The sequence below is a fragment of the Mauremys reevesii genome, linkage group 26, assembly GCF_016161935.1.
Source record: "Mauremys reevesii isolate NIE-2019 linkage group 26, ASM1616193v1, whole genome shotgun sequence".
NCBI lineage: Eukaryota > Metazoa > Chordata > Testudines > Geoemydidae > Mauremys > Mauremys reevesii.
In genome coordinates this window covers 12,397,891-12,421,172 of record NC_052648.1, presented here as the reverse complement: position 1 = coordinate 12,421,172, position 23,282 = coordinate 12,397,891, and the positions used below count along the sequence as shown (strand labels likewise).

Genomic DNA, 23,282 nt, shown 5'->3' with positions numbered 1-23,282 from the left:
GCTCCAGCCGCCCTGTAACAAAGCCCTCGGGGACCAGAGGAAACTGACTGGGAGGCACCACAACTTCACTCAGGTGTGTGCTGCGTGGGGCAGGTTCCATCCCTGAGCCATCCAGGGCCTGGGGCAGCAGTAGCCACCCTCACAGCCCCACCTGCAGCCAGGGGGGGCAGCACTTCGCAAACACGTCCCTCAGTCAGCGCTACTATGCCTGGTGGGGAAACTGAGGCACGGAGCAGGGACTTGACACCCCAGTAAATCTGTTCCTGCTCTCAGCGCCCTACTGTAGCCTCTCACCACCCCACTGTCACGGAAAGGGGTGTTACTGCTTAGATCCCCGGGCACTGCACAGACCCACAGCGAGGGGCAGGCCCTGCGCTGACCAACTTACGGCCTCACCAGGCAGACAGCCAAAGTGAGAGAGGGGAAGTCACCTGCCCACGGTCACACAACATGTCGGTGGCAGAGTCAGGGACAGAGCTCAGCTCTCTGGCGCTAGCCACTGAGCCAGACTGCCTCATTAGAAAGCCCAACCACCTGAAAATTCTCAGCAGGTTCCTACTGGCAGCTGGACTTTGGCAGAGAACCAGGGGTCTCTCGGTCCATCCCCCTGAGCTACTCTTTCTCCAGCAGAAGCCAGTAGCACCAGTAGAGGCCACAGGCCAGCTAGGGGATTCTAATGGACCCCACTGGGATTTCTACTAGGGGCCATTTGCCTGGATCAGCTGCATGGATTTCCGCAGGGCAAGAGATTGAGGGGAAATTAACGTTACAGCAACATGGAAAAGACTCCGGGCCGTGTTGAAACGTCCCAGGCCCCCCCATTCCACCTCACCCTGCCTGTGATCACTGGCTGGCGTGGAGACCGGGGGGATGGGCAGAGCAGCTGAATCCTGCCTGGCGGAGGGTTTGCGCACCGTCAGCGGGAACTGTCACAGGGTTATGAGCCGGGGCTTCCATTAGGGTGGAAAATTCCATGGCGCTGCACAGCGCGAGTTGACGTGGGGCTCCCCCGGAAGGCGCAGTCCATCAAACCCCGCAGTGCTGCAGGCGGCAGCGGCCGGGCTGCCAGGGAAAGCGGAGGAGGAGGAGGAGGAGGAGGAGAGGGTGGAAGAGCGTGAAAGGCACAGAGGGTACACGAGGGGCCTGATCCTGCGAGCGAGAGCTGCAGGGTTGGAGCCTAGTCTCAGACCCAGCCAGCCGGACGCGCTCGTTTGTATGCAGCCCACATTTCACTACTGAACAAGACAAACTTACCGCAGAAGCAGCCTCCCAGCCCCCTTCTCTGTAAGCCAAGGGTCAGCAGGCACCGAAGGGACCAGACCAAATGGACGAGGCACAGAGAGAAACATTGGGGTCTGCGACCCCAGGGGATACCCAGGGCAGAACCAGGCAGAACTCGCCTGTGACGGGGACGCAGACGGTCCCTAGATCCGTCAAGGTTAACTTCAGGGACCCCTTCGGGCCAACACAGGCCCAGTGTCAGGGTGGTCATGGGTCTGCACCCAAACGAAGTGAAACCAGACGTCTCGATATTTCCCCGGGGAGTCTCTGGCTTTATCCCCACAGCCTGGGGCGGGATCTGTTGGATCCCCGGACCCCAGGCGCTGCCGGCGCAGATCAGACCCGGCGCAGCTAACCTAGACAACCAGAAACTTCCGAGGGAGTGGGACGAACACCCCAGCAAGCAGATAGGGGAGACCTCCTGGGATACCTCCCTATTCCTAGACGCTACAGGAGCCATTGCTAAAGCCATGCAAAGAGGGCACAGCCCCTGGCTCCAGCTCAGCCCCGGGCACCCTGCGGAAGCAGAGTGCAGCATTCGACAGCAACGCAGCGACCACGGCACTGGAGATTTATCCTGAGCGCTGGAGCCAGGAGCCCGTGGCCCAGGACCGGCTCTGGCTATAATCAGTCAGGACTCCTGGGACGGAAGCCGCGCAGACGGGACGTAGCCAGAGCGTTCTCGCTACACTCTCCTTCGCTTGCGCTCTGGCAAAGTCTAGAGCTGCAAACGGAGTGGGGCCCCGGTGTGCCGGCTGCTGGACAGACACGTCCTGAGCGGTCCGCCCCAAGGAGCTTCCAGACCAGGCAGGCACAGGGCGGGAGGGGAAAGACGTGTGTGTGTGTGTGTGTGTGTGACCTGCCCAAGGGCCGTGGTCAAGGCTGTGAGCCAAAATGGTCAGAAGGGGTCACCAGTTAGGGGAGCGGACAGGCCGCTGGCAGCTCAGGCACCCACCGCTAGAGGCCACTTTTCAGAAGGCTGCCTTGCCCCGTCCAGGGTTTCAGCTGGGCCCGTCTATGCTACCTTTGAGCTGGGAAGGAACCAGCCCCATGACAGCACCAGCCCAGCCGAGAAACCTGAACTTCCCACGCCGCCGCTAGCTGCTCTTTGGGGGGTGGCGGGGGGGCAGGGGGATCCCGGCTGCGCCAGGCACCTCTGGCTGGGAGGGGGAATCTGGCGGCTGCAGAAGAGCTCAGCTCAAGACAGAAGGCGACTGTAGAAAGCCTGGAGATAACAGGTCCCTGACATGGGAAGTGTCGCACTGGGGCGTTATCAGCAGGTCCCATGCTGCACGGCCCTTATCACAACTCTCTCTAGGTCACTGATAAGATAGGGACATGTACCTACCGGAGCACCCCCCCAACGGCAGCCCAGCCTGGCACGAGGCAGGGAGGTGGGAGGGTGGTGGGCCTCTGACAGCCCTAGCCATCAGCTGAGAGTGTGTGTGAGCAAGTGTGAGTGTATGTGAGCGAGTGTGTGAGTGAGAGTGAGCAAGTGTGAGCGAGTGAGAGTGAGCGAGTGTATGTGTGTGTGAGTGAGTGTGAGTGAGAGAGTGAATCATCGAATCAGAGAATCTCAGGGTTGGAAGGGACCTCAGGAGGGATCTAGTCCAACCCCCTGCTCAAAGCAGGACCAACCCCAACTAAATCATCCCAGCCAGGGCTTTGTCAAGCCGGACCTTAAAAACCTCTAAGGAAGGAGATTCCACCACCTCCCTAGGTAACCCATTCCAGTGCTTCACCACCCTCCTAGTGAAAAAGTTTTTCCTAATGTCCAACCTAAACCTCCCCCTCTGCAACTTGAGACCATTGCTCCTTGTTCTGTCATCTTCTACCACTGAGAACAGTCTAGATCCATCCTCTTTGGAACCCCCTTTCAGGTAGTTGAAAGCAGCTATCAAATCCCCCCTCATTCTTCTCTTCTGCAGGCTAAACAATCCCAGTTCCCTCAGCCTCTCCTCATAAGTCATGTGCTCCAGCCCCCTAATCATTTTTGTTGCCCTCCGCTGGACTCTCTCCAATTTATCCACATCCTTCTTGTAGTGTGGGGCCCAAAACTGGACACAGGACTCCAGATGAGGCCTCACCAGTGCTGAGTAGAGGGGAATGATCACATCCCTCGATCTGCTGGCAATGCCCCTACGTATACAGCCCAAAATGCCGTTAGCCTTCTTGGCAACAAGGGCACACTGTTGACTCATATTCAGCTTTTCGTCCACTGTAACCCCTAGGTCCCCCTCAATGTGTGAGAGTGAGCAAGTGTGTGTGAGTGAGAGTCAGCGAGTGAGTGAGCAAGAGTGTGTGCAAGTGCGAGTGTGCGAGCAAGTGAGAGTGAGGAAGAGTGCGAGTGTGAGTGTGTGAGTGAACGAGTGTGAGTGAGCGTGTGTGGGGCAGGGTGGGGGGGTTGGATAATGAGGGATGAGAGAGGTGGGGTACAGGACCCCCCTTTCCCCAATCTAAATGGCTTTAGCACGATCTAGTGAGCGGGGCCTTGAAGGGGGCTCTGTTCCCAGCTCTGCTGGGGTGACAATGGGCAAGTCCTTTCCTCTCCCACCGCCTCCCTGCCTGTGCATGCGGAGCGCCAGCTCTCCAGGGCACGTGCAGCCCCTAGCGCGTGGCCCTGCTTCGGTGCAAACTGGAGGATTTGGGGGTGGAGTGGGCTGGTGTGTCCGTGGGCCGGGAGCGGCTGGCTCGGCAGGTCGGGAATGGGCTACAGAGCCTCTCGCCCTCAGGTCACTGGTCAGCAGCGACAGGACGTGCTGCGCGCTGACCTCCACCAGCTGCACTAGCGACCGCAGTCCGGCTTCCGCTTCGTGCACAGCCATCGCATCCAGCGGGCTCGGTGCAGAGACCTGAGCAAGACAAGCTGGTGCTGGGGGGCCCGTCTGGGGCAGAGCAGGGGGTGGCATTTGTCTGTGAACCGGGCCCATTTCCATCCCCAGGGCTCAGGGGCCAGCACCTTTCCCCAGCGCCGCCCAAAGGGTTTGCCATGTTTTTATTACCCTCCAAAGCTAAAGAGCATTCCCGGGCCGGGTCCTGCCTTCCACGCTGCCCTGGGGCAAAGGCAAGGGACCCGCTCTGCCCCGGCAGTCAGATGTGACTCTCAGCAGACTGTAAAAACAGAGAAGGTTTATTGATGGGAACTGCCCCGGGGAGGAATCCCCTCAGCACAAGGACCAGGGACTCCAGGCAGAGAGCAGCGCGCCCAAGGCCCGGCCAGAGCTGCCGAGCTCCTGCTTTTCTCATCTGCGAAACAGGCACTAGAGGCGCTACGGGTGAGCGTAAATTAGCTCCAAGGCTGCTCTTGCAGGAGCAAGAATAAAGGGGGGGAGGTTTAAAGCCCCGGGGTCCCCACCAGCCCTGGCACTGGGCAGAGCCAGGCTCGGGTGGGAGCGGGGGCGGGGAGGGGAGGCCATGGCCCAGCTCTGTACGGTTTTACTGCTGCAATCAGAGGAGAAATTCAAACGCGTCCCTGCTTCCTCTGGCGTTACCTCAGGATGCGCTGCAGTCACTGCTAATGCATCTGGACTCATTTACAGGGATGAGAAAATGTTTCCAGGTTTCCCACAAAGTCCCATTAAGATCCCAGTATGACTCTATTTTTAGAACCCTCATCAACAAGGCCTCTGAAAAAACACAGCGGCGTTTGGCATTCCGTTCCAGAGAGGCCTTAAAGGGCCCGCGGCCACTCAGGCAACATTTTCCAAAGTGCCTAAAAGGACTTAAGAGACACTGACTTTCTGTGAGACTCGGGGCCAGATTTTCCAAGGGGTTGATGCACCAGGTGGAGTTTATAAAAATGCCCAAGTGAGTTAGGTGCCTAATTCCCATTGAAAGTCAAGGTTGGGGGCCTAACCTCCTTAGGGGGGTTTATGAATCCAACTAGGTATGATCAGCATCTTCAGGCACCTAAATCCCTTTGGCAATCTGGCCTTTATGTGCCTAGATCACTTTTGAAAACGGGAGTTCAGCTCCTAAGTTACACAGGAGCTTTTGGAAATTTGAGCCTTCGTGACTCCCAGAGCCCAGGGAGAAGCGGGTCACTAGACACTTCACCTGGGCAGGACTGCCAGGCAGTCACACGTTGCTGGGCCGCTGACTCAGCTTAGCATGAAGAGCCGGATACAGTGCAGGGAGCCAGGCGCAGAGCTTGTCACTCCAGTGGGACAAAGCCCAACATCTGCCCGGGAGGGTTTGCCCGGTTGCCTCCCAGGCACGAAATGCAGAATTCACCTGTGGGCAAAGGATCCCGCGTGGGGTTCATAGACCCGTTAAATTCCACAAGGCTTGAGCCCTGCGAGTCCCCTGCACTGGCTCCTCCAGAGCACCACAGATCCTTCTGACAAGCAACAGCTCCACAGCCAAGGGTTCCCCAGCCAACACTGCAGCCAAGAAGAAGAGAAACTGACTCACAACTAGCTAGAAACAAAAGTGAAACTGACACGGCCTTCAGCTGGGGCGGGATGGAAGGGACCCAGAGCGGCCTGCCCTGAGCAAGGAGAGCCCTTCGCTGCAGTCGCCCATGGGCAGACGTGCACGTTACACGGGCCATTCCCCAACTCCCTTGTCAGCCTCGCAACCAGGCACAGACTCTGCAGCTGGCACCTGCAACTCTCCCCAGGGCAGTGGCACAGTGAGTGCCCCTTGCTGGCTGGCATGCGGCACGGCTTAGAAGGCACATGACAGGGCCTGGCTAATTCTCCTCTGACTTAAATCGGGGCCAGATTTGGACGGCGGCATGAGCCGACCGCCGTCTTGGCCCAGAACTGGGGAGCTCCCGAACGAAAGGCGGCGTAAGCTAGAGAGTCGGGCTCGAGCGCTGGGGGCTACCAAGGGTGCATCTGCACAGCGAGCGTGGAGTCTCCGAGCCCAGGCCGAGAGATGCCCCCTCCCCAGGCCTCAGGCCCAAGCTGCAATGTCTACACAGCTGTTCGTAGCAGGGCACCTCCGCCCCTCCGTGCACAGCTCGCCTAAACGCCCCGGCTAGTACCACGACCGAGTAGCCAAGGGCTGGAGCAGGGCCCAGGATCTGTCCCAGGAGGACTGGGGCTGTCCAAGGCGGGGGGTGGGGTCAGAACTAGGCCTTCTCCCTCCACATCCGTCTCCAGACGCAACATGTGGGAGCCTCATTGGGCCGGCTCTGCAGACAGCTCGAAGGTCATCTTAGCGCGCTCAGTTCCAGTGCGGGCAGCGATCGCCAGCAGTGACCCACACCGGAGCCTACGCAGGCTATCAGCTTCCTTGGTGAGGCGCGGCAGCCGCTGGAGGCCAGGCCCGGCAAGTGGATTAAACCGCCTCGCCCCCGGGGCTTGTCTTCCTTTCACAAGCGTGCTCCACAGACTGGCTTCTGTTCCAAAGGGGCTTCAGCGGCACGGGGGCACCGGTCAAGGGGGGACCTCGATGCGGACAGACCTAACGCAGCCAGGCAGGGTAGGACGACCCGGACTGCAGGACAGGACACTGCACGCAATCAGCCGCTGCAGCGCTGTCACCGTGGGCTGGATCCTGCGCTGGCCGCAGGCCCAGAGCTCAGCTCCTCCTGCTCCAAAATGCTAAAGAAGATTCTCCGCTAGGTGGTAGGCGCCCAGGGCCCCATTGCTACACCGTGCTGATTCTCTCCAGTAGGGGGCAGAAGTGCACACCCTGCACCAGCCAGTTCCGCGTGTTGCATTCGGGAGTGAACTGGAGGGGGTGAGACCTCCCCCCTTGCCAAAAAGCTGGAGCAAAGCCTGAGCCAAGATGGAAGCTGGGGGTGGGAGGGGCACAGAGCTCATCCTCCCAAAGTTGGCCAGCGGTGAGGCCGAGCGGTGTAGCAGGTTGGGTACCCAGCGGGGACTCAGGATCCCTGGGTGCTAAGCCCGGCTCTGCCACTGCCCTGCCGTGCGACGCTCTGCAAGTCATGTCTCCTCGCCTCCTTTGCCTTGTCTGGGCAGAGGGGAAGCTCTTTGGGGCAGGGAAAGTCTCTCACTGTTTGCACGTCCAGCTCAGAGCCCAACAGGGCTCTGCACTCAGGGCTGCTGCAGTAAGAAGCCGGAGGAAAAAGAGACGGCAAGGAGGAGAAAACGCACGCCCAGTCTGGGAAGTGGCTGATCCCTGAGAGCCAGGAAAGGCAGAGCAGAGAGCAGGGGAATTTCCCTTGCTTTTCCTACAAACTCTTCTCCGGGTGCAATTAAAGAGATTTGTTTAATAAACTCTCTGGAGAGAGGAGCGGGAAGGTGGGCTGGGCCTGGAGCCAGCAGCTGTGCTCAGACATGCCTGGTTCAGTGGCTCCCGGCCCCTTTGATCATCACCCAGGGCAAGGCACAGCTCTCTCTGGCTTCCCGGATGCGACTGGAGGGTGGGGATTTGCCATCCCTGGGATTGTCAGAACGCCCCAGCCCGTGGCGCGCAGCTCCCTCTCCTGGGCTGTCCCGGGGCTCTGTTCCGGCCCCGGGAAGAACAAACCAACCCCGGCCCATCAGCTCCTTGCAGGCAGGGGCCAGTCAGAGCAATTCTGGCCTGGGAACCCCTTGGCCTAGCCCAAGCCACAGCTGGGGAGCAGCAGAGACCCCCAAAGGCAGGCCGCTATGAGAATTCGGGGCGGGCGGCCGACAGCCCACCCCCTCCATTCATCCCCAAGCCATCTCGCACACTCACACGGCCCTTCCTGTGCACACCCAGGCGGCTCGTCTCCTCCCTTTCACTAATTTACACACACAGTGCTACTGGCGTGTGCCCAGGCATTCCCACGCACCTCTGCCTCCCCCCTCGGACAAACACACACAGCTCCTCGTGCGCACACGCACACAGCCTCGCGCACCCAAGCACGCCGCCTTGCACACACGTACACGCTCGTGCACGTCCCCCCCGGCACACAAACACACCGACACATACACTCTCTCCAACACCCATCTCGCATGCACGGCCACTTCCATCAAAAAACCCTTTACTCTGCACTTTTCAGCAGCGCGGCTTCATCTGTATGCACCCCGTGGTGCACGCTAGCCCAGGCGGACAGGTTACTAAAGGAGATTTTACAGCCGTGCTCAGAGAGGTTCACATTACAGTTCTCTCCACTGTCTCACTTTCCTTAATCCCGGGGCGGTGGGGGGGGGAGAATTGGGGGAAGGGGGAGATGGCATGAAGATCCCAACTGCAGCCAAGCAATGCTGGTGATAAACCTCATCCATCCCCTGATTTATCTGGAGTTTCAGCCTAGTGCTTTGCAGCAAACGCCATGATTGGAGGCTACCGAGGAAAACCTGGCAAGCCACCAAAGTTACCCTCCCAGGCTGCTGCAAAGATGGGAGAGGTGTGGGGCAGTGGGGAGGGCACCCCCCCCAAATCAGTGGCCAGGCGGGCCTGGTTTGGCTCCGTGAAAGAGAACAGGATGGAAGCGGGCAGGGTCCCCAGCTAAGCTGGCCGGGAAATGGTTTTTGGAGCTGTGAAAAATTTAGACAAACTCAAAAAAAGGTTTCCCAGAAATTTTTCATCAATGGTTTGTGGGCGTCTGTCAAAAATTGATATTTCCCCCTCTTTTCAGCCACTAAAAGGGGGGGGGGAAATTGCCTCCAAACCAAACATTTTTCCATTTTTGGGTGCCAAATATTTTTGGGTTTCAGTTGTGGAATAAAAAAATATTTTGCTTGTTTGACTTTTCTTTTACACTCTCCCTGCCTCGAATACGATCACATTCAGACACAGGCCGGATACTCTGGCCTTAGCGCTAATTGCAGATGGACACTGGCAGGAGACGGGGAAGCCATGGTTTAATGCACTTTTAGAGAAACAGCTGATCAATAAATCAATCCCCGGCGCAGCATTTTCCATGCCACAAAAATGGGCTCAAACCGGGGAGCAGGGAGCGCCTCGAAATTCCTTCCTAGGGCTTTGGAACAACTAAGGAAGACACTGGTTTCCTGACGGGCCACCCCGTACTTCGTCTGACTCCAGCTGGCCCAAGACGTGGGGAGTTGATCTGGCGTGAGGAGGGGGCAGAGCGAGGATGGATGAAGGGAGCTGCATGGCTCTCACTCATCCTCGCACTGGCCCACATCCTGGGCCAGCCGGAACTGGGCTCAGCACAACCGACGGGGTGGCCCGTCAGGAAACCAGCGTCTTCCTTACTTGTTCCAGAGCCCTAGGAAGGAATTTCGAGGCGATCCCTGCTCCCTGGTGTAACATGCATTGCCCCGGCTCAGTATGCTGGGTGCACAGCCCGGCTCCCGGCTGGCAGAATCCCAGCCCCTCTCTCCGTGTTTCAGGGTGTCCAAAGCCATCAAACCAAACAGCAGCACAGAGCCCCCCTTCCCAAGCTCCCTGCCCCGGGGCTCAGGAAAGAAAACAAAGCCAACAGGACCCTCCCTGCATGACCCCTCCTGGCAGAGGCCTGGGGACAGGGATCAGCCATGCAGGGAGACTGGAGGTCAGCACAAGGGAAGGGAACTCCTGTCCTCCACCCGCAAACGCGCAGCTCTGGGGAGCATCCCGGGCAATGGGGGTTATCAGGGCACGGCAAGGGGCGGGCGCTGATCTCAGCTGCATTGGCGTAAATCCGGAGTCTCTCTCCAGGGGTGATTTCTGCCAGTGCCTGGATCCAGCCTGCTGCCCCACCGACCAGCCTTACAGGGCCTGTATAGATCAAAGCCAACGCCATGACTGGTGCCTGGGGAGGCTCGGGTGCCACCACCAGCCTGGTCCGGAGAGGCGCTGAGCACCTCCGGCTCCATCCAAGCCACAAGCTAGCGGCTGCATCTCTGAGTGGATCCCAGCAGGTTGCTGAGACAGGGGAGAGCATCTGATCTGGTGGTTCCTTCTGGCCTTAAACGCTGGGATTCCCCAGCCTAGGAACCCGCCCAAGCCTGAGAAAATCTCAGGCTGAGAGAGAGGCGCAAAGGCGGAGAATTCAGAGCAGCAGAGTGGGCTCAGAAAGTCAGAACGATACCCCCCCCATCCCCACCCCTCGGTGTAACCAACACCCAGTACCTCCTGGGGCGATCCTACAACACAAGCTACAGGCCGGGAGCGGTAGGGCTGGTGGGGGGCGAGCGATGGCTCTGCCGACAGACACGCTCGTAGCCTGGGAGCTGGTGGCCCTGGCTGCGGGAGTCGTGCTGACGGCAGGAGACCTGAGCATCCGGCTCAGCCCGTGTGGGAACAAAGTGAGAGCAGGATCAGCAGGGGAACTGTCCCCGCAAGGGTTTCGCTGCTCCCCCACCCCGCGGCCGTGCAGCCGTGCGCGCGGGTAATTACCGACACTCCGGCATCGCCCAGGAAGAGGCGCAGCGAGGAGCATTACGCTGGGCTTGGGAGTATTTCCTTTGCCCTTCCCGCCCCCCAACTGACCCCTGCTGCTTTCGGTGCCCGTCCTCCTGTGTCACTGCAGCCACCATCGCGGGGGGTTCAGAGTCTCGATCTCCAGCGCCCAGGCTGCACTGGGGGAGAGGAGGAGACGCTGCAAACCAGAGGCTGGAAAATCGAGTGTCCTCAGAGATTTGGGCCAAACAAGGGCAGCTTGGGCTATTTGGGGTGTACGGCGGGAGGGGAACCGATAGGCTGGGTGAGAGTGAAGCGGGGGGCAGGGGTCTGGAAAACCCAGCTCCTGACAGGTCAGGGATGACTGAAATGCCCCCCCCCCCATGCCCCGCTGGAAGGGTGATGCAGCAAACACCAGAGCTGCTGCGGCCTCCAACCGCTCGGATCTGGTGGGGGAAGGGGCAGAAGCCAGTGCCAGGCCGAGCCATCCCAACTGCTGGCTGCCATGCTGGGCGGCCACACCCCATCGCACAGACAGAATCCCGGCGCTTCTGGGGAAGGGGGAGGGAAATGAACAGGGACAAATTAATCCATTGGCCGTGAGTGAGACGGAAAGATTCCCAGCCCACGTGACGCGGGAGAGAGCTGAGAGCCCCAGAATAAACTGAAGTGATTTACTCTGGCGCTACACAGAGAATCAGCTACCCACAACTCCAAGGGAGTCGGCCGTATCCCTGGTGACAACACAAACCCAGAAAGGAAAGTCCCAGTGGCTTGTTTGCCAGGCCGGATCTGCCAGCTGAAAAATTACAGGCTTATAAAACGCATGGGGTGGGCGTGTGCGTTCAAAAAATGTTGGGATCAGAAATAGAGGGCCTGACTCTGATGATCTCCTTATAATTAGAGAGGGAACCTGAACCACGAAGTTCAGCCCCAGGTCAAAACTCGCCCAAAGTTTGGAGAGGGAGTTTTGTTTTGGCCTCTTGTTCCGACGGGGTGAAGTTCCCCACTGTGCATTCCAGCATTCAGCGAGGTCCCCACCGAGACCTCAAACCAGGGCTCGAGCCCTGCATCGCCCCGGCACCGACTCTGCACGCGGCTGCAGTTCACCCCCGGGGTCTATATGGAAACCGCGCGGCCAAATGAGCTGCACCAATGAGACGCGATCGGCAGGGCAAATGTCACCCAACTTTTTGTGTGTTTGAATAAAGTCACGTGAGCTCAAGTCATTATGGGCTTGGGGTTTGGGCACTAGCCTGGGGAGCCAGGAAAAGGGGGTGCTGTGATGGGTTCAGCCAATGACCTGTTTTGTGAACTTAGGGACGTTTCCGTGCCTCGGTTTCCCTTTGTCTGTTTAGATTGTGAGCGCCCAGGAGTAGGGACGTTCTCACCACGTGTGTGTAAAGGGCACAGCGGTTGGGGTCACTGGGGCTGTTCTCGAATACAGTGGATAACAGCATTCCCATCTTCAACTCCCTTTTACAGCACCAGGGTTTGCAACAAAGTAAACCCGCTGGGCTGTTCCAGTGGCATTGCCGCCCACCAGAACGGAGTTCAAGGCACCAGGAACAGCAGAGGACGGGGACTCGAACTCTCTCACCCGAGAAGAATTAGGCTGGGGTCTTTAAATAGCACATGGACCCACCTCCTTTTTCCAGGGATCGCTCAAGAAAGCCTGGCAAGGCCCCCCACACACACACACACACTGCGCTTGGTTTTACTGGTAAGTATCAGGCACGTCCGCTCGATTGTCCCTGGCGTTGCTGGAGATAGGATGGCCACTTGCCCGGTTTTACACCAGATGGGGTCTCCTTTGGGCTGCTCTGTCCCCTCTCCGGTGCCGGGCGATAACCAGACATGGGTCTGTCCGGTATTGGACGGGGGACGCCCTTTGGAAGAGTGCACCGCTCCGGCTCCACCAGCGTGACCTCGCACGCGCCGTGCATAATAGGCATGCTGCTGGGGGCGGGGCAGGCAGGGGTGGGAAGTGCCGAAATGTCTGGTATCGCGGGAACGTGGAGGCCTTGTTAGGATGCGTCTTGTACCCTCCCTACCCAGGGTGCTCAGTCTTTAGCAAAGGCTTTCTCCACCGCTGCAGTTCACCGGGGGTGAATCAAACCAAACCAAAGCCACCGCAGAGCACCCGGCGCGCTCGGCGCCTGGGTCTGAGCCTTGCCTGGCTGTCAGCAGCCCTGCTGCAAAGCCCTGCCCAGGCGGCTGTCCCCTCGCTGGCACTGCGCTTCCCCCACGTGTTGCTAGGACGTATCCCGGGGGCTCCCTGCTGCAGTGAGCAGAGCTGGTCGGTGATTCCTTCCCAGCCAATTGTGGGAGACGCCGTCTGTCCTACTGGGCACAGCGGGGACCTGTGGGCAGGCGCTGGAGGACTAGCAGCAGAGAGCGGTTTGGCCTCAGTCACATTGCAAAGCGGGTTCCCAGCCTGAGTCAGGGCAGGGCAGCCACCTCCGGCCGGGCAGCTCAGCACAGGGCTCAAACACCCACCCCCCGGGGGAGAGGGTTTTGTTTGTGGACAGGAGCAGGGTAGGGGCAATGCCAGGTTCAGAGCCTGGGTTAACTCGGCGTTAAACCGCCTGCTCTACACGCGGCACTTTTCCCAGTAAAGCAACGTCGGGACTGTGACATCTCACAAGCCCTAGTGTGGGTGCGGGTGTAAAGGTGTCTTGGCCCTTCCAGTCCAAGGTAACTGTGTCCACACTGGGGGTGGGGTGGGGGGAGGACAGATTTAACGTACACCTGTATAGTTACAGCCGTGCACCTACAAATCTCTCCCTCGCTCAACAACCCGACTTTCATTTATGCACAGACTATTCCACACTAGACGGGACCTGAGCTTCTCATGGAAAAAAACCAAGGAGCACATAAAACAACTCCCAAGCCTTCTTTAGCCATCGCCAAGACGCAAAAGAACCGGTGCCCAAGGCCCATTTCTCTGTTCCTCGGGTCACCTCTACGTTTCGACTCAGCGATGAGGCTGGCTCCAGCACCCAGCTATAACCTCCCAACATTCCTCATCCAGATCCTGATTTCACTGCTAGGGACCAGCACTAACTGAACCGCCAGAGCCTCTGGGAAGAGTAAAAGTGAGCAACACCAGGAAGCGATGTCACTGAGCCCATTTGAACTACAGCTCCCAGAATGCTCCTGTAACCAGCATGCCCTAAAATAAAGCCACAGACCATGTTTATCAGCTCCCAGCGCCCTTAAAGAGACACTGTCAGGAAATTCAGGCCCGACATTGAGATTTTGTTTATTAAACTCTCCGATTAATAGAAATCCTCTCTTGATTTGCCCCCAAATGTCATTGGAAGCCGTTTTTTTAATTTTAATGTAATCTCCCCACCCGCTCTTTGGAGCTTAGCAACCCAAACATTGCAGGATGGTGCCAGCACATGAGAGTCTGAGGAGTCTGTTTTCATTGCCAGGCTGAGCAAAATGCTGCAAATAAACCAACCGCAGAAAGGAGGAAAAGAAAATTAGATGCCTAACATTAATTATTGAAGGGTATTTTGGTAACCCAGATGAGGGTTAATAATTTAATGTATGGAGCCCAAGTCGGCTCTTAGTTATACTGTGTGAGTCCATCGGAACTGACGCAGTTTGTAAACCAGAATCACATCTGGCCACTGGTTTTAAACAAACAGTGTCCAAAGGAGGTAACTAAACAGTCTGTGATGTATCCCAGAGGACCCGACTCCCCGGAAGTCACTAGAATTTCCCTGGGGGAGCTGAGAGAGGAAGCTAGCTCGGATGCACAGACACTCACATATACAGCCATACACTGAAACGCGCAGCGCAAGACCCTGCCATCTCCATGTTACTGATCCGACCCATCCCTGCACCCCGTGTCTCCCCAGCTCCGGATCTGAGCTCCCTGCAGGCTCTGTTGCCTGCTCGTATCCGGGTTCATAAATTGCACTAAAAAGGGGATCTATTTTTACCGACCCAGCTTTTAAAATTAGACCAGGCAGAAGGAGCCAAATCTCTGCTAAGCCACTGCAGAGCATGAGGGCACGGCTGGGAGATGTGGCCAAGCCCCCGGCCTGCACGGTGGAGGGTGGGCACAGACAGTGGGAGAACGTGACATGGGCGAGAGAGAGAATCGCGAAGGTTACATTTAAAGAAGGGGCCCATTGTTTTTCCCAAACAATGCGCAGCAGATGGGAGAATCGAAAGTATGTTGCAACGTTCCCCCCCCACACACAACCCACGAGTTCCTAGCTAGTTACCCCTCATGTTTCAGCACATGATCTGAGATCACTGCTGGAATTCACTGCCCGAGCGGCTGTCTCATCTCCTCTGACCTCCCCTTGCAAAGAGGTACCAGGGCTCCCCTTTTTGAATACCTGAGCCCAGCCCCGCAGGGCCCTGGAGCCAAGCCAGACAGCACTCTCAGACCTGGGCTCGGAGCCACCAGCCCTGCCAAGTCATTTTCCAGCACAATTCAACTGAGGTTCATTTGAAGTGAGCTTTTCAAGGCACTCCCTCTTAGGAAGGACTATTTTCTTCACGGATGCCCACACCCGGGGGACCTGGTGCTCCTCCGCCTGACGCCAGGGTAAGTCAGGTGTCGCTGGGCTGAAGGCATGAATGGGCCCAGCGGGAGTAAACCAGCACAGCCTCAACGGGAGTGGAGCTGGGCATCCGACCCCCTTCACACAAGCCCCCACATGGGCTGTGGAATGAGGACAAAACAGCACAACCACCCAGCACATCTCCTGTCCCTCCTCCACCCAGATAAAGACCTAGCCGGGGGGGGGGGGGAATTCAAGGGCCGGGGGCTCAGAAGGTGGGGGCTTATCAAGTGAGACTACAAGATCATGTGGTTCCCCAGGCCAAGGTCAGTCTCAGAGAGCTGTAGCAATGACACATGGGAAAGCCCGATTTCGCCTTCCCACACGTCCACACACACCCAGTCCAAAGCCGCACTGCTCCCCACACAGGTCCTGTGTTTCCTTTTGACCACATACTTCCCCCCACGGCTCCTACCCCTTGGGTGACGCTGGGCAGCGACCCCCTTCTCTGGGAGGTTTAAATACCCATACAGGGCTCCCCTGGTCAGCGGTTGCACATGGTTAGTTCCCTGGATCTTCCCCAGAAGCAGAGGTGGGTCCACCCAGAACCCGGGATCCAGGCACCCGAATGCAGATTATGACCCTGAACTTCACTCTACTCATCTCTGAAACCCTGCAAGTGTCTCCTCAGCTCTGCGACAACAAACGTGGGACCAAGACTGGAGACGAGCATCCGGGAAACGTGACCAAACCCCTCTGCAGAAGAGGAAAGCGCAGCTGATATGGGATTCCCTGATGCGGGGTAAACCCAGAGGAAAAGCCTGTCCCAGGCCAAGAACTAGAATAACAACGAGGGAGTGAACGCCATAGGCCCAATTCTCCTGCCCTCCAGCACGGCAGGTGCTTTACACTCCCAGGCACTGGTCACTGACTGCACAAGGGCCAGAGGTGGGAGCTGAAGCTGCCGTGGGCTCGATGCAGGAACCCCTGGGTGGATTCTCTGGCCTGTGCTGTGAAGGAGCCAGTGGTCCCTCTGGCCTTAAGCTATAGGAATCTTCCCCAGGAGCATTTTTCTTTTCTTTGCTTTTTTTGGGGGGGGGCGGGGAGCGGGGGAGAGACTGTGATTTGGTGCCTCTGACGGATTTCAAAGGGGAAATATTCGCTGCTCAGAAGTAGCTTTAGGAATTCAGGGTAAGAGTTCATAGAATCATAGGATTGGAAGGGACCTCGAGAGGTCGTCTAGTCCAGTCCCCTGCACTCAGGGCAGGACTCAGTATTATCTAGAGTTACCCCTGGCTGGGACAGTCCTACCTTGTCTGCAAACCAGGGGGTGGATGGACTCAACCAGAAATAATAATAAATAATAATTAATCAGCAGGTCACATGCTTTCTTGCTTCTGCAGGCCGAGGTATTGCACACACTAGAGGCTCCTTGCATTAATAATAATAATTAATTGCACTCATAATAAATTGCTCATCTAAGGCACCGTCCAGCTGAGGATCTCAAAGCACTTTGCAGTTATTAATTTAGCCTCAGACCTTCCCGCCCCGTGGAGGTAGGTGACTATCACTGTCCCCATTTTACAGATGGATAAACCAAGGCACAGAGGGGGAAGTGTTTTGCCTGAGGTCACACCCCAGGAGCCAGCGGCAGAGCTGAGAGTGCGGTGCACTAACCGCTAGCTCACGCTGCTGTCCGAGGGGACAGGAGTGAACCTGGGTCTCGGTGGAGGGAAGCCCCATGTCAAGGAGAGAGAGCTGGACCGTGTGCAATCGCGTCATCGTGCTTCTGGATCGGAACCAAGGCCAGCACTGCAGAGCCCCGGCCAGCGCTGCACTAGGCGGAGGTGCCAGGGCTATTTTAGTGCCTTGGACGAGCTCTGGCAGGGAAGGGACAATCCCAGAGCTGCTGCTCGTCGGGGGGACTCTCCTGGCCCACGAGCGAGGGCAGAGGGAGCCCCGCAAAGCCCAAACCTGGGGCAGGTCCACATCACCGGGAGGGCGGGGGTCAGGTGAGGGTTTGGCCCATTCTGGCAGCTCCCGAAGCCAAACGAGGCTCCCTGCCGGGCATGCGTGGGAGCTTCTGCTCCTGGTTTGCCTCAGTCCCGTGCCACGGTGGGAGAGACCCACTCGATGGGCACAATTGTTGTCCTTGCTGCACTGGGCTAGTGGTGACTGACAGGCCACTACCAGCCCCCCAAGACATCTGGTCCCTGGCAAGTGCTAACCTAGGAGGGGCTGTCTAGGGGGCGAGGCGTGTGCATGGGGAGAGGCAGGACGGAGAGAAGGAGAGAGCTGCTGGGTTAAAGATCTTTAAGGTTAGAAAGTCAGAACTGAGGAAGCACCACAGCTAATGTCACTCATGCAACCTTAATTCTGCAGCCTCTCGTCTGTGTGTTTAACTGCGTGCTCACACACCGTCCTGGCTCAACAGCCGTCTGCGAATCTAGGCCCTTCGTTTCCAGCCACAGGCCTGTCCCACTGCAGCTCCAGAGAGGGACAGGACACACGCTTTGCCAGCAGGCTACACAGTGCGTGGCTGTGGTAGGGTATCAGGCGTCTTGGGTTCCCTTCCTGGAGCAGTGAGCAGAGCATGGTCTAGTGGTTAGAGCAATGATTGCAGCCAGCAAAGTCAAGCACACAGATTTGGCACCTTCCCTCCCAAAGGCAGCATGGCTGAGTCGATGAGATGCAGCTTTGGCATCTGAGACCCTTGGGTTCTATTTCCAGACGCGGCCTTGTGCAAACTCAGTTACCTTATTTGCAAAATGTAGGGGGGACGACCGTCGCCTGGGCTCCTGGGGCTGGAACCTGAGGCCTGTCTCGGGAACTGCCCAGAAATACTAACGCCAGTAAAAGAGGCGAGATCAAAACCCAGGGGCTTCTCTTCCCCTTTCTCCAAGAGACACAGGCAGGTGGAACACGGCTGCAATGTGCACGACACCTAAGACAGGGGAGGTGAGCCTGCTCCCGGGCACTGCCTCCTGGGTGGTCAGCTAAGCCGTAGGGATCCTCCTGTCCCTGTGGCGTGTCTGTCTCCCCGGGGGTGCAGATCTGTGGGCCCCTACCCACACCCAGTGCAGGGGGCAGCAGGTGACCCTGATGTGGGGGTTGCAAGAAGGGGAAGCAAGAATCAGGTTAAAGCCACAGGAAAGTCCAGCCCCAGAGGGACTGACTGGCAGACGGAAGGAGAAGCGAGCAGGGTGTCTTGCTAGTATCCTGCCCCACTAACATCACCCTCCTTCTGGGGGGCAGCTGGGAGCTGAGGGGCTGGGACCCCAGAGCAGACCGAGCCTTCGGTCCTTGCCCTTTCTCCTCCCCTCTTTTCAGTGGAGCTCCCAGGCCTAGCATAGACCCTCACAGTCGCTAAGGAGCAGAGGGAGGAGAGATTCAGGGGTAGGCAACTTATGGCACGCGAGCTGCTTTTCAGGGGCACTCACATGGCCCAGGGCCTGGCCACCGTCCGGGGGGCTCTGCATTTTAATTTAATTTTAAATGAAGCTTCTTAAACATTTTAAAAATCTTATTTACTTTACATACAACAATAGTTTCGTTCTATATTATAGACTTATAGAAAGAGATCTTCTAAAAACATTAAAATGTGTTACTGGCACGCGGAACCTTAAATCAGAGTGAACAAATGAAGACTCGGCCCAGCACTTCTGAAAGGCTGCGGACCCCTGATTTCGCTGGAGCAAGTGGGCCCTGCAGCAGGGAAAGGGTCACTCAGACGCAAAGGGAGGGCTGGCTGCTCAATAATTAAATAAATATCAAGAATCAATATGGACAGAGCAAGCGATCCAGCCTCCCCCTCCAACGTGGCCCTGCCTCTGCCGAGTTTTGGTGGAATATGCAAAGAAACTTTCAAGCGAATATTTTATTCACAAAAAGAAACCGCACAAAGCACACACTCAGAGAGCCCACAACGGTAACACACAACGCAACCAGGGAATAGTCTCTCCTGTCAAATAACACACGCAACACCAACTGTGAACAGAACCTAAAAGAACACCCACATACCATATTGCAGCCTATGTTTTATAAACTAACACACACACAACACAGGGCCAATATGCTGTGATCTAAAGTAACACCTGCGGTCAATATGTTATAACCCAATATAACACAAACCCACACAACAGTCCCAGTGATCCCCTAAAACAACACACAGAGAGGGACTATTTGATGACCTAGAGTAACACAATGCACAACACAGGTAGTGATCTTTGCCACCCCCTTTAAAATAACATGCACATAAAATACACAACACCCAGAGCCTATTTTATCACCCAGAGTAACACAGCCACCCACAATGAATAGGTTCTCATTTAAAGCAACACACGCATAATCCATATTTTAACACAAACACAATATACACCAAGAAAATATGATCCCTCAGAATATCACACACAACACACACCGTGAATATTTGTGACTTACACAATACACACTAGCCACGGCGCACAGAGTATCCCCTAAAATAACACACACACACAGAGAGACACACACACAGAGTTGCTGGTAGAGAGTCCACACACACACACGTGATTCCAACTTCGTACAAAGTTAGATCATTTCGAAGAAAAACTGTCCCCATCGTGCCCGTCCCCGCAAGCCCAGGCCTGGGGGGAGGCATGTGCCGTTCGGTGCAGAGGAAAGTTTCACGTGTATTACTGGGGGGGGGGGGGCCTGAAAGGAATTAGTTATAGGCCGATTCTTTCCCCTCTAAATGCCCATGAAGGCAGGAGTGCCCCGAGGCGAGCCGGCTGCGAGCTGCCAGTCGCGCTTTTTAATTACACCCCAAATGCCCCCCATCCCTCCTCTCTCCCCAAATGCCCCCCCAAACCCTGCAGTCTCCGTGCACCCACCCACCTCCCGCCGCATGACAAAACAACAACAACAACAACCACAATCGCAACCCTGCGAACCCAGCCCCAGTGAAAGTGAAGGGGGGGGGGGGAATCACTAGACAGAAAAAACAACCCCCAGCCTAATAAAAACAGCGGCAAGACCCGAGCGTCATCCCCGCTGCAGACAGCCCGGATCTTTACACACACCAGAAATCCCGCCCTTTTCTTTAACTGTAAAACTATTTTGCACTAATGGTGGCAGAGAAATTGCTCCACCGAGAACCCCACCGATCTCCGCAGGGGAAGCAAATCTCTCTGTCCGCATCCCAGCTCCCAAGAACAGAGCCAGCGGTGAAGCAGGGGCTTGGAGGGAAGCAGCCGGAGGGGATTTGGGGAGGGGGGACACGGGGGGCTGTTACCTGAGTTAAGCACAGAGGAGACGAATACATCCCGAGCCGATCTGGGAAACTGACTAATTGCAGCAGAGAGACCCAGGGCGCAAAAGTTACTGAGTCATTTCGAAGGCTGTAGCAGTTTTTCCCCGTCTCCTTCTCCGGAATCTCTCTTCTCTGGGGATGGATCGCAGGCGGGAGGGGGGGGGTGTCGGGCGGGACCCCAAAATCAAGAGAGAGCGAAAGATCCAACTTTAAGAGGGGAAAAAATCAACCCGAAATTTAAGACGAAAAAGACTCATCCTCAGCCGGGGGGGGGTATAGATCTCCGACCCCCCTAGAAGATCCCCCCCCAAATACAAAGTGGAGGGGGGCAGAGGGGGAGCGATCGGGGAAGTTAGAGGGAAATTCGCTCCATTGGAGACACGGGCACGAGAGAGAGAGAGGAAAGAAAGAATGAGAAAATGAAAAAAAAAAGGAGCGAGGAATGAAGTGACGTTATGAAAAAGCCCATCCCAAAATATTACATCCCATTTAAAGATGCAGGATCCCCCTTTTAGCTGACATCGCTGCGCCGCTGCAGGGCGAAGCCGCGCTGGGAGTCGGGGCGGGGGCGCAGAGTGGGGAGATGTGGGGGAATGCCTAGGTTCCGGGGCTGGGGGGGGGGCACAAGGTGGCTGGGAGATGCCAGGGCTTGCGGAGCGGTTGGGCAGAGCCCTTAGGATCAAAACTGCAGATTCATATTCGTCTGCTGGGCGGGCGGCCGTGGAGACGCTGAGGATGGAAGCCCCGGTGGCTGGAGGTTCTGGGGAAGTCACTGTGCCAGGGATGGGGTGTGTGTCACACACACACACACACACACACGCAGCCCGCTCCCCCCTCGAGTTTCACTCCTGGCTGCTAACACATTGTCAACTTTGTATCTAGTAGCCAGCCAGACACATGCGTCTTCCCCGGCGGGAGCTGCCCCAGGCCAACACGCACGGGAAGGCACCCAAGGGTGGCTCTGGATGGGGAGGGGGTTGGAGCTGGCGGAAGGGCATCGCCCGATATGATGTGTGTGTGCGGGGGGGGGGGATCTTCTGTTAACATCTGGACCCAGGGCACGTAGACAAAACAACAACAACCACCCAGACGCGCCTAACCGCCCCTCCGGGTCACTCTCCTTCCGACCAGCCGGGCGCCCGCTTAGGGGGGAAGAGACCAGACCAGAAGCGACCCCGGACACGCAAGTGGCAGCCCGAGCCCCCCACCCCGGTGTCCCCCTTCAGCCCAGCACGGGCGCCTAGTGCAGAGAAGCGGCTCCGAGAGCAAAATCCGGATCTACAGAGCCGGTCCCCAGCGCAACAGGCCGGAGCGGCCCTGGGAAATGTTAGTGCCAAATCAACAGCCAAGCGGGGCTCTAATCGCGCTGTTACCAGCCCCCCGCAGCCGCCTTTCTGCAGGGCCCCCCTGGGATCACACCCTGCGAGCCGGCCAGTCACACCCCGAACCCCGCTCACTCCGCAGGCTTTAGCGTAGTCACTTCGTTTGCTGTTTGCTGCAGCAGGCGAGTGAACTCCTCGGGCCGCTCCGGTTTCGCAGTGGGCGAGGGGGGGCGAGGCCATTCAGCGACAGGTGAGCATTAGCGGACACATCTGTCGGGTTCCTAGATTCCTTGAGTCCAGCCGCGGCTAAGAGTTTGCAAAGCCGGGGGGGGGGGGGCACTTGCTCAGTTCAAAATTAGTAACATCACTTCGCCTCCTTCCTCAACACAAACAGCGCAACAAGAACAGCAAAGAAAACACCCGCCCCAGTCAAGCTGCAAACTCCAAACCGCAAATTCTGGCTGCATGAAGCGGCGAAAACAACCACCAAAAAATTCTGGAGGCTTTAATAAAACTAATGGGGGGGGGGGGGAAAGACACGTACAGAAAAACCAAAGGGAATCCCTGCTTCATAATTCTGAAAGTGAGACCTCAGCCCTGCTCTCCCATGGCAACATGTCAGACTCTCGAGGGTTGCGATTTTTGATCGACTGTCCCGCAACTTCTTTCTAAATTGCGTTATCTTAGCAGTGGCCTTATTAAGCAAGAAGAAAACGGGAAACGTCCTCTCGGGTTCGGGGATTTTGCAGCACTTGGGGGGCGCATATTAAAACGAGTTTGGATCCGCATTGTCTGCGTGTGTCTATTCGGGGTGTGATATGGACTAGCCGCCGCTTTGCAGCTACAGCCGCCTTCCTACAGAAGCCGAAATGCAGTGGCACCTACTTCGAATTATAAGGACAAAATCTAGTCACCTTATTTTCCTGCTAGTTTAGACGCCTAATTAATCATAGCATCTCCACGACCAATTACAAACCCTTGTTTCCCCCCTGACACTTTTGCTTTTCCAAATCCCACAGTGCTGCTCGCTGCAAAAAAATTCCAGAGGTCACCCCCCCCCCCGCAAAGGATTTTCTGCAGAAGAAAGTACTTTGCGCGGTTGATTTACTGCGTATTGCAGCGTATTGCAGGCGGGGAGGGTTCGCTAGAGATTCCCAAATTCACTCGATGCTGCAAAGTTTGCAAGTCCCGAAGTTGCTAAGCGCTGCGGGGAGAGAGGAGGCGGGGAGGCTCCCTCGCTTCTCCCCTCGGCGGTGCAGTCGGGAAGGCCTGGAGCTGATAGGGTCGATGGGAGAGCAGGCCCAGGGTGAGATGTTATGTGTTAAACACCTACCCACTGCGGCAGCCAGCTCGCTCTGCATACGCCAGCAGCCCCATGGGTTTCCCCCTCGGTACGTGGACAAACCACCTTCTCTTTTGCTTCTAAGGTCAAAGGGATTTTAGTTTTGGTCCAAGTTTTTTTGGAAGCATCATTAGAAGAACCCAGCGTCTCTTCCAGGCCAGCCCCTTTCATCGCAGGAGCAGCGAGCGGCGCTGAGGTTTTCTCCCCCTGCCCTCGTCAAAATGTTGCATTAAAACAAGAAAACTTTTGGGTCGGCGTGGAACAAAGCTGGGTCCTTGTAACATTTT

The 23,282-nt window shown here is 56.9% G+C and overlaps 1 protein-coding gene across 2 annotated transcripts in view; it reads right to left on the bottom strand.

The window, feature by feature from the left end:
• Positions 1-20,787, bottom strand: part of NFIC (nuclear factor I C) — a 144,347-nt gene extending 123,560 nt beyond the window's left edge. The window contains exon 1 of one of the 2 annotated variants that reach the window (XM_039515593.1): positions 20,314-20,787. In XM_039515593.1, the coding sequence (XP_039371527.1) occupies positions 20,314-20,343 (30 nt within the window). In that variant the 5' untranslated portion in view covers positions 20,344-20,787. The remainder of the gene's footprint in view (positions 1-20,313) is intronic. The other variant, XM_039515594.1, reaches the window with a different exon arrangement.
• Between the last annotated feature and the right edge of the window lie 2,495 nt (positions 20,788-23,282).